Source organism: Sminthopsis crassicaudata, chromosome 3, assembly GCF_048593235.1.
Source record: "Sminthopsis crassicaudata isolate SCR6 chromosome 3, ASM4859323v1, whole genome shotgun sequence".
Classification (NCBI taxonomy): domain Eukaryota; kingdom Metazoa; phylum Chordata; class Mammalia; order Dasyuromorphia; family Dasyuridae; genus Sminthopsis; species Sminthopsis crassicaudata.
Window position 1 is genome coordinate 632,719,925 of NC_133619.1, and position 11,529 is coordinate 632,731,453.

Here is an 11,529-nt window from a genome sequence, read left to right on the forward strand (position 1 = left end):
TTTGTGTTTTTCTTCTCAGGTTATGTTTACCTTTTCCAAATCTGATCTTTCCTGTGTAACAAGAGAACTGTATAAATATGTATACATATATTGTATTTAACATATTTAACATGTATGGGACTACCTGCCATCTCAGGGAGGGGATGGGAGGAAGGAGGAGAAAAGTTGGAACAAAAGGTTTTGCAAGGGTCAGTGTTGAAAAATTATCCATGCATATGTTTTTTATATAAAAAGCTGTAATAGCTACTCAGCGCAGCAGCAGCCCTTCTTTCTCCACAGCGGTCAGCCACGACCCCCGACTCCCCAGCAACCATGTCGAAGGGACCCGCAGTTGGCATTGATCTTGGCACCACTTATTCCTGTGTTGGAGTCTTCCAACATGGGAAAGTGGAGATCATCGCTAATGACCAAGGAAACAGGACCACCCCCAGCTACGTCGCCTTCACCGACACAGAACGATTAATCGGTGATGCTGCAAAGAATCAAGTTGCAATGAACCCCACCAACACAGTTTTTGATGCCAAACGTCTGATTGGTCGAAGATTTGATGATGCAGTTGTACAGTCCGACATGAAGCATTGGCCTTTCACGGTGGTGAATGACGCAGGCAGGCCTAAGGTCCAAGTGGAGTACAAAGGGGAGACCAAAAGTTTCTATCCTGAAGAAGTATCTTCTATGGTCTTAACCAAAATGAAAGAAATTGTTGAAGCTTACCTTGGGAAGACTGTCACAAATGCTGTGGTCACAGTACCAGCCTATTTCAACGATTCCCAACGTCAGGCCACAAAAGATGCTGGAACCATCGCTGGTCTCAATGTGCTCCGAATCATCAATGAGCCAACTGCTGCTGCTATTGCTTATGGCTTGGACAAAAAGGTTGGTGCCAAAAGAAATGTGTTGATCTTTGATCTTGGAGGTGGTACTTTTGATGTTTCCATCCTTACCATAGAAGATGGCATCTTTGAAGTCAAGTCCACAGCTGGGGATACCCACTTGGGTGGGGAGGACTTTGACAACCGCATGGTCAACCATTTCATTGCCGAGTTCAAGCGAAAGCACAAGAAGGACATCAGTGAGAACAAGAGGGCCGTTCGCCGTCTGCGCACCGCTTGTGAACATGCAAAGCGTACCCTCTCTTCCAGCACCCAGGCCAGTATTGAAATTGACTCCCTCTATGAAGGTATCGACTTCTACACATCAATCACTCGAGCCCGGTTTGAAGAGCTGAACGCTGATCTCTTCCGTGGCACACTGGATCCTGTGGAGAAGGCCTTAAGAGATGCCAAGCTCGATAAATCACAAATTCATGACATCGTCCTGGTGGGTGGTTCTACTCGCATCCCCAAAATCCAGAAGCTTCTTCAAGACTTCTTCAATGGCAAGGAACTCAATAAGAGCATCAATCCTGATGAGGCTGTTGCTTATGGTGCAGCTGTCCAGGCTGCCATTTTGTCTGGAGACAAATCTGAAAATGTGCAGGACTTGCTGCTGTTGGATGTGACTCCTCTTTCTCTTGGAATTAAAACTGCTGGAGGAGTTATGACAGTTCTGATCAAACGTAATACCACCATCCCCACCAAGCAGACACAGACCTTTACCACCTATTCTGACAACCAGCCTGGTGTGCTTATTCAGGTTTATGAAGGTGAGAGAGCAATGACAAAGGATAACAACCTGCTTGGCAAGTTTGAGCTCACAGGAATCCCCCCAGCACCCAGAGGTGTTCCTCAGATTGAAGTGACATTTGACATTGATGCAAATGGCATCCTTAATGTTTCTGCTGTGGATAAGAGCACAGGAAAGGAGAACAAGATCACCATCACAAACGACAAAGGGAGTCTGAGCAAAGAAGACATTGAGCGTATGGTCCAGGAGGCTGAGAAATACAAGGCTGAGGATGAGAAGCAGAGAGACAAGGTTTCTTCCAAGAATTCTCTTGAATCTTACGCTTTCAACATGAAGGCTACTGTTGAAGATGAAAAGCTGCAGGGCAAAATTGGTGATGAAGATAAACAAAAGATTCTTGACAAATGTAATGAAATAATCAACTGGCTGGATAAGAACCAGACTGCTTTTGAAAAGGAAGAATTTGAGCATCAGCAGAAAGAATTGGAGAAGGTCTGCAACCCCATCATTACTAAGCTGTACCAGAGTGCAAGGGGTATGCCAGGAGGCATGCCTGGTGGGTTCCCTGGGGGTGGAGCAGCCCCATCTGGAAGGGCTTCTTCTGGACCCACCATTGAAGAGGTTGACTAAGTGCACCAGAAGAAAAAGCATTCCACGCAGCTTTCCAAAAATTGAAGGACTCAAATTTGTAGCCAAGGCAGTAGCACTCTAAAAAGTAACATTTAAGCTACTGTGTAAATCTGGGCATTCTGAATACTTGAATGTGTGCAGAGGGAGAGGTTAAACAACATTGCACTTTATCAGTACTGTAATAAACAAGTGGAAATGCAATTCTTGTCCTGGAGAATAAAATCTATTTAAATTGGCACCATAAAAAAAATAAATAAAAAAAAATAAAAAGCTGTAATAAAAAAATGAAATTTAATTAAAAAAAAAAAAAAAAAAAAGAAATCTGCCTGTTTTGCCCTGGCAATGCCTTGCAACTGCAGTGCTTTCCCTCCTTACTTTCCCCAGCTTCCTCCAAGGTCAGCTCCATTGTCACCTCCTCCAGGAAGCCTTTCCTGATCTTTTACATCATTCCTGCTCTTTCCTTCCTCACAGTATCTTTTGCTTTCTCTGGTTTTCCAGGCAGGGCCTGGAATACTAAGCCTGGTTGATTGAATCCCTCAAAACTTATGGAATTTCCTTCTAGAGCTACTTTGTGTCTCTTGATTTATCTTGTATATACTTGTATCAGATATACACTACCACCCCTATTAGAATGTCACTTCTCTATCTTGAAAATAGATCCAGGACAGATTTTTTAAAATCCTGGTGTCTTTCTCCTTGTTATAGTTGACCTAATGTAAGAGCTAGCACATAGTGAGCAGATGCTTTAAAAACTCTTGCTTGGTGCAGCTACTAAGTCCCCTCTCAGCCTTGTACTCGGTTCTGGCGTGTAAAACCAGAAACAAATCGAAACTTGTTAATGTTCCTTCCAGAGCTACTTTGTTTCTCTTGATTTATCTTGTATAGACTTGCATCCATACTCACTGGCTCTAAATGTAACTTCTTAAGGGTGGAGACCTAATAATAAGCACATAACAGATACTTTAAAAAAAAACAGATACTTTAAAAAAAAACTCTTTTTGGGGCAGCATTTCAGTCCCCTGCCAGCCTTGTACTCGGTTCTTTCCTGTAAAACCAGGAACAAATCCAAACTTGTTAATTTTCCTTCCAGAGCTACTTTGTAACTCTTGATTTACATGTTCCTCACTTATAGATGTATACATGACATTTCCTACCTCCCCCATTAGAATATAACTCCTCCTCCAGGGCAGGGACACGGTGCCGGCAGAATTCTAGTAGGTGTTTTAAAAATTCTTGTTGGTTGGTTGATTAATTGCAAGGTGCAGCTGATCAGTTCCCGTCCAGCCCATTGACCCCCAGGCTATTTTTGCCCAGGCTCCTCCTTTGGGAGCTGGGAGCTCTGCCTGGCAAGGTGGGGATGTCACTCTCACTTACAAGCTGGCTGCCTGGCAGATTGACAGGGGTAGTTGCCAGACTGATACACCATGCAGGCTACTTGACCTGCTGGGATGGGAAGTTACTCCATCAGTCTAACATATTTGTCAAAAGGTCCTGCTTGGGGGAGAGGTGGGAAAGGAACGACTCAGATGAGGGCAGCACGGATTCTAGGAATACCAGGGATGTCAACACAACTCAGAAATACTGAACAGAAAGTAAATGAGCTGCTTCCACTGCTGGGTAATGACTAAGGATCATTTGAGAGTCCATATAAGCAGCTAGTTAGCTCAATAGATAGAGCATTGGGCTTGGAAGCAGATAGACTCATTGTCCTGAGTTCAAATCTGGCCTCAGATACCGACTAGCTGTGTGACTCTGGGCAAGTCATTTGTACCTGCTTGCCTCAATTTCCTTATCTTTAAAAGGAGCTGGAGAAGGAAAAGGCAACTCTTTCCTATCACTCTACCAACAGAACTATAAATATAAATGCCAAAATGGCAGAGTAAAGCTAGGGACTTACCCAACTTCTCCCTTTAAATAATGACTCTAAACATTTGTTAGAGGGCCAGAACCTATAGAAAGACAAAGTGAAACAATTTGCCAGCTCAAGGTTGGCAGAAGGGGTCTGTTGCATAGAGGTGGGTCTGGAGCCTAATCATGGTATAGACTGTACCAGCCCAAACCGGGCCTCAGGAAACCAGGAACAAGCAGTCATGCTTCTAAATTGGCAGCAGCGGCAGTAATCTCCAGACCTTTCAGCCCACAAAGGCCAAGGACAATTCAGCAAGACTAGGGGGTGAGAGGGGAGCCCCAGCACAGGATCAGGCCCTGGGGGCACTGAATCAACAGGGACACAAGCAGTGCTGCAGTAGCCACAGTGATCTCAGCAACAGCACTGGCTCCTTCCTGAGATGGAAGCTCAGGTAGGGAGCTGGAACAGCGGTCAGAGAGAGATTGCAGGAGCCTCTTTCATGGCACCGTGGCAGGACTCTGTGACTTTGTCCATACTCAGATGTGGGTAGCAGTGCTAGCCCACAAAACAGGTCCTGAGAAGGATTTCTAAAAACCCCTGAAACTCGGGACATTATACATTCCATCTGGAAACAGAGCTCTACTTTATTTATTTTTTTATTAAAGCTTTTTTATTTACAAAACATATGCATGGGTAATTTTTCACCTTTGACCCTTGCAAAGCTCTCTGTTCCAAAATATCCCCTCTTTTCTCCTCCCCCTCCCCTAGATGGCAGGCAGTCTAATGAATGTTAAACATGTTAAAATTTTATGTTAAATCTAATATATGTATACATATTTATATAGTTATCTTGCTGCACAAGAAAAATTGGATCAAGAAGGAAAAAACTGGGAAAGAAAACAAAATGTAAGCAAACAACAATAGAAAGAGTGAGAATACCATTTTGTGAAACACACTCAGCTCCCATGGTCCTCTCTCTGGGTGTATATGGCTCTCTTCATCACAAGATCATTAAAAGAGGTGTGAATCATTGTTGATCATCAGAATCAGAATTGATCATCATATAGTCTGTTGTTGCCATGTATAATGATCTCCTGGTTCTGCTCATTTCACTCAGCATCAGTTCAGTCTCTCCAAACCTTTCTGAAATTATCCTGCTGATTGTTTCCTATAGAACAATAATATTCCATAACATTCATAAACCATAACTTATTCAGCCATTCTCCAGTTGATGGGCATCCACTCAGGTTCCAGTTTCTAGCCACTACAAAAAGAGCTGCCACAAACATTTTGGCACATGTGGGTCCCTTTCCTTCCTTTAAGATCTCTTTGGGATATAAGCCCAGTAGTAACACTGCTGGGTCAAAGGTGTGCACAGTTTGATAACTTTTTGAACATAGTTCAAAAGAATGAAAAAATGGGAAGGAGGGAAGAAATGTTTGTTCTAATATCTTATTGGAAAAACAACTGACCTAGAAAATAGATCGATGAGAGACTTTTTAAAATCATGGTGTCTTTCTCCGCCTCCCCAGGGCATAGAACTAGAGTTCTATGATGGGAATAGTTTTCTGTAATTTTCCCTTTGCTTCACTTATTATACATGGATACAGTACAGCACAAGATTGTATCCATTATGAGAGTGATTGATAATGTTAAGCTGTTAAGGGACAGGTCAATTCTCTAAGAACCTCCACAGCTGTGGATCATGATGTCTGAAGGAGTTGCAGGGCAGCCTTTGCTGATACAGGTGTTGTGGGCTGGGAATGAGATAAATTGGAGGCAGAGGGAAGAGGAGAGAGGTCAGACAACGCAATGGCCTCTCAATCAGAGAGGTCAGAGAATAGCAACTGCCTCTCAGTCTGCTTGCATCATCCTCTCACAAGAGGAGATCCATTCTGGGTTGGATCTCCAGTAGCCACTGTCAGGTGGCTCCCGTGTATTCCAACATTAAGCTGCTTTGTGTGTTTCTGACTCTCAAGCCAGAAAAGACAACTCTGAATAATTTCAACTATTAGCATATTCATTACACATATCATATAGATATGAAAATCCTAATTTTTAAATGCCTTCCTTTCAACCAAAGGTCAGGATGACCCTGAAGATAGATGGAGAACATTCACTTGAGACATGATTGTGATTTTATATAAGGGTAAGTGAGCTACAAAATGAATGCCAAGGTAGATAGCAAGGCAAATTAAGAAGAGAAATATCTAGGAAGGGAAGAATAGAAAATATTGCTGCAATTTCCAGGCAATCTACTTGTTTAGAGAACTACGGTCTTTCTTTATGTGAGAGAATTGGTTCATATAGAAACATTCTCCCCCAATAATGGTGCAGACCCTTTCTCTGGACAATGAGTGTGTCCAGCACCCTACGATAAAGGCAAGTGAATCAACATGCATTTGGAGGCTGGTTTCCCTGAATGTTCCAGTTCTATGGCTAGTGCTGCTAAGAGGTTCCAGAGAGATGGGCATAACATGCCAAAGGTGGCTATAGTACCAAGCAATCTATCTATTGCATAGATGCCAATAGAACTATAACGGGCAAGAAAGCAAACCTCTGATGGCAATGGAGTGACAATTTTAATCAGAGAAGAACTTCTGGAAATGGAGACAGTTTGATCACAGAGGCCTTCCCAGAAAGGAGGAAAGCTACAATATAGATTAGAGCCACACAAGAAAGTGCTGTAGAAGGAGACAATTCAGTGTCAAAGGTACTAGAAGGTGAATCCTAAGCAGAGTTAGTGAAACTCATGCGTTACAGTGCTCCCAAGAATGGATATTTAACTCTGAGCAAGAAGCCTTGCTGAAATTCTTACATCAACTCAGAAATTGAACAGATTTCTTTACAATTGTCTTAATTGTGGAGAAAGGTCAGGGGTCTGATGCCTGATCTGTTAGGGCAGATGCTTTTACTTCCCATACTATGGGCCCCAATTCTAATCAGGAGCTGGCCAGAGGAATCAAATGAAGCATTTAGGAAAGAACAAATTAGGAAAGAATTCAGAATAAAGATAAAATTACATTGCATGGACTTTAGCAATCCAGTGTGAGGGCCCATATGGCTTCTTATATCCTGGATGGAGAATAGAACTTGGGTTTCTAGAGAGATCAACTTTTTGGTGTCATTTGCTGGCCTTGGTATATAGTCTGTGACTTCCACAAAACTTTCCCCAAATTCCCGCTTAATTTTTTATGCCAACCTGCAATATATTGAAATCATAACCAAAAAAAAAAACCTTGTGATATGGAAGGGATGACTGTAGTTAAACACACACATACACACACATACACAGAGAGAGAATGAGAAAGAGACAGAGACAGAGAGGAAGAGAGACCTGAAAAATTGGGGACAACCCTAAACTGGCTTCTCCCTATGTACACTTATGTTTCTGGCTGAAGTGTCCCACCATGCAAAGATTTATGACCCCCTTGAACCTGATGGGTCAGTCACCAATGTTCCTGTGCAAGAAACTAGGCAATAAGGAACATCAGATCAGCTAAGGGGAAAGATGTCCATGAGTCAGGACAGTTGGAAACCATGATTGTATTGTTGGGAGTACAGTAAAATTTCAAGGCCAAATCATAGTCTCTGTCTATCAGTGGGACAAAGTTCATCCCCAGCAATAGTGGCCCTCTTCCACTTGTATATCCTTTTATCTTTTCAACCAAAGGCATTTCCTATGACATGTGATATTTAAGAGAGGCTAAAAGTTTCACCTCCAACATTCAGCTTTGATTGGCTGCTATTGCAGAACAGAACTTTGTAGGGAAGGCAACAGAATCTGGGTTCTGAGAGGTCAGATTAACTATGAGTATGTGCCTGGACAGAACAGAGTCAGCTTTCAAAGGACTAATATAAAGAGGTAACTGTATACCTGGTCATTTACATAAGGTTTATTTTGCATTTTTATGTATGTATGTATATATATATATATATATATATATATATATATATATATATATATATATATGTATATATATATATATATATGTATATATATATATGTGTATATGTATGTATGTGTATGTGTGTGTATTAATTTATTTTTTCTCCTTTCCTTCTACCATCTTCCCCAAGAAGGCTGCAATTAAGCATTGTTTCCTACAGCCCAGAAACATTCCAACTTTATACTGTCTAGTTATTTTAAATAAGCTAAAACAATATGGATCAATGTGGCTGGCATATAATGTAGTTTTATGAGTTCTTTTGGACAGGTGACCATCTAATATTACTCTTTGGGGTAGGAGAGGCTTTTTAAATTTCAGTATCTTTCTCTGATGATGAACCCGATCCTCCTTATTCCCATAGTATCTTTCTATGGTTGGCTTCTTTCTCTTTTGTCTGCTAATTTTTTTTTTAATTCGTAGCAAGTTGTTGGTATAGTTGCCTGTTGTTCTGGTATTGAAGAGTTGGTGACTCTGGTCTCAAGTCTTCTTTTAATTTTTTCTTCTGGGGGCAGCTAGGTGGCACAGTGGATAGAGCACCAGCCTTGAATTCAGGAGGACCAGCGTTCAAATTTGGTCTCAGACACTTAACACCTCCTAGCTATGTGACCCTGGGCAAGTCACTTAACCCTAGCCTAATTTTTTTTTCTTCTGCTCTAGAACTGAAACCAAAAACTCCATCCTTTTGTAAGAGCCCACAGCCAGCAGCATCCTTGCTCCATTGCTTCTGCACTCACTGAGCATGTGCTGATTCATTCTCACCACAGCCCAAGACTAAGCAACACAAATGGACATGGCCTTCCTTATCAGCAGAATCATCAGTCTTCTTCTTCTTTGATGTTGATTGCCCATATAATCTGGGGGGAGGACAATTACTGTGGCTGCTATCCACCCAGATAGTTACCATTCCTCCCTTGTTTCCAAATCGAACTAGAAAATATTTATACTTCTCAGGAACCAAATCTCAGTCCTGGTTTCTTTCTTTGGATCTTCTCCAGTTGTCATAGGTTACTCTTGGGGGTTGAGGTCCCTTTAAGCTAGGATCTTTTGTTTCACAAATCCTGGTCATAGGGCCTGTCCCAATCCCCACCCCATCTGAGCCAACTTGGGACACCACCCACAAGCCCCTTTAGGTATAAAAGAGCCAAACTGGAGCTCTCTCTTTGCAGGAGCCCTTCCCCCCAAACATGGTATCCTTCCGTCCATGTAAGGGTTCCTGTCAGCCTATCAACCACCTCTGGCCCTGGCATCTTTCTATCTTTAACTTTACTTCCAAATCCCCACACTAAACTTTTTTATCAATCTAGGTTTCAGGCCTGTAAATTCCTTTTACAAGGGTCTCTGAGCCATCACTCAATTATCTTTGTGCCAGACCTAAAGGGGTTCCCCCTTCCATAACTCTCATCATGACCACTTGTTCTGTCCCCACTTTTATTTGTTATTATGGTTCTACATTTTGCCCTGAGGTAGATTTCACTTTTTTGTGGATGAAATCTGGAGAGCTCTGGCTTTTCTGATGTAATCTGCCATTTTTCCCAGAATCTTCTCCTTTGATATTCTTGACATTTTTGTCCTTCTAAATGAATTTTGCTATCATTTTTTTAACTCAGTAAAATTAGCTTTAGAAATTTAATTGGCTGATTTTTCTTGTGCAACAAGACAACTGTATAAATATGTATACATATGTTGTATTTAACATATACTTTAACATCTTTAATATGTATGGGATTGTCTGACATCTGTGGGGAGTAGAGAAAAGGAGAGGAATAGTTGGAATTGAAGTTTTTGCAGGGGTCATTGTTAAAGAATTGCCCTACACGTGTTTTGTCAATAAAAAGCTATAATAAATAAAAAAAGAAAGAAAGAAATTTAAGTGAGATGTCATTGACAATACAGATTAGAGTAAACTGTCATTTTTATTATACTGGTTTTGACTATTCCTGGACATATTTCTTTAATTATTTAAATTTTTTGTACAAAAAGTTTTTTTTTTAAATAATTTTGTTCATATAGTTCCTGGGTTTGATTTGGCAGGTGCATTCCTAGGTAATTTTTTATTGTCTAGAGTTATTTTAAATAGGTTGTCTTACAAGGTTTTGTATGTGGTATATATAAATGCTGGTAACATATATGGATTTACTTTAACATTCTGCCACTTGACTACTACTGGACTTATATCCCAAAGAAATACTAAAGAGGGGAAAGGGACCTGTATGTGCCAAAATGTTTGCCCTTTTAATAGTGGCTAGAAACTGGAAGATGAATGGATGTCCATCAATTGGAGAATGGTTGGGTAAATTGTGGTGTATGAAGGTTATGGAATATTATTGCTCTGTCAGAAATGACCAACAGGAGGAATACAGAGAGGCTTAGAGAGACTTACATCAACTGATGCTGAGTGAAATGAACAGAACCAGAAGATCACTGTACACTTCAACAACAATACTGTATGAAGATGTATTCTGATGGAAGTGGATATCTTCAACATAGAGAAGATCCAACTCCCAGTTGATCAATGATGGACAGAAACAACTACACCCAGAGAAGGAACACTGGGAATTGAATGTAAACTGTTAGCACTACTGTCTATCTACCCAGGTTACTTATACCTTTGGAATCCAATACTTAACGTGCAACAAGAAAATTGGATTTACACACATATATTGTATCTAGGTTATACTGTAACACATGTAAAATCTATGGGATTGCCTGTCATCTAGGGGAGGGAGTAGAGGGAGGGAGGAGAAAATTTGGAAAAATGAATACAAGGGATAATGTTATTTAAAAAATTGCTCATGCATATATACTGTCAAAAAAATTTATAATTATAAAATTAATTAAAAAAAACTTTTCCAAAAAAATATTCTGCCATTTGGCTGAAAATATTGTTTTAAAAAACTTTTTAATTGTGTCTTCAGGATTTTCCAAATATGTCATCAGATCATTTTCAAAAATGGATACTTTTTTTTTAATCTTGTTGCCCAGTCTGATCCCTTCTATTTCTTTCTCTTCTATTATTATTAGGACTTCCAAAGAACTATTGAATAATACTGGCGATAGTGACCATCCTTGTTTCACAGCTGATCTTACTGGGAAGGCTCCTAGCTTATCTTCATTACAAATATTGCTTGCTAACGTTGGTCTCATTGGGAATGGGTTAAAGAGGGAATAGCATATATCTAAACAGGATATAAATGTCTTCTCAATTCAGAAATAAATAAGACATCAAGGGGATTGTGTGGGATAAGAAGATAAGGAAGAGACTCTTGGAAGAGTAAGTAAATTAAGGAATAGGAAGGCAAAGTGATGAAGAGAAGTAATGTAGAACATTAAGAAGGGCAAGTGAGAAAGATAATGAGGGAAAATAGGAAAGATCATGAAGAAAATGCACAACAAGTAATTGTAGCTTAGAACGTGAGTGAGACAAATTTACCCAAAAATGAAAATAGCAGATTAAAAAATTGAATTCAACAATAA

General features: G+C 40.4%; 1 protein-coding gene across 1 annotated transcript; it reads left to right on the forward strand.

Annotated features, from left to right (window-relative positions):
* Window positions 1-248: 248 nt before the first annotated feature.
* LOC141564241 (heat shock cognate 71 kDa protein-like) lies at window positions 249-2,577 on the forward strand. Its single transcript, XM_074306502.1, has one exon. The coding sequence runs from the start codon at window positions 313-315 to the stop codon at window positions 2,254-2,256; it is 1,944 nt and encodes a 647-aa protein (XP_074162603.1). The 5' UTR covers window positions 249-312; the 3' UTR covers window positions 2,257-2,577.
* Window positions 2,578-11,529: the final 8,952 nt, after the last annotated feature.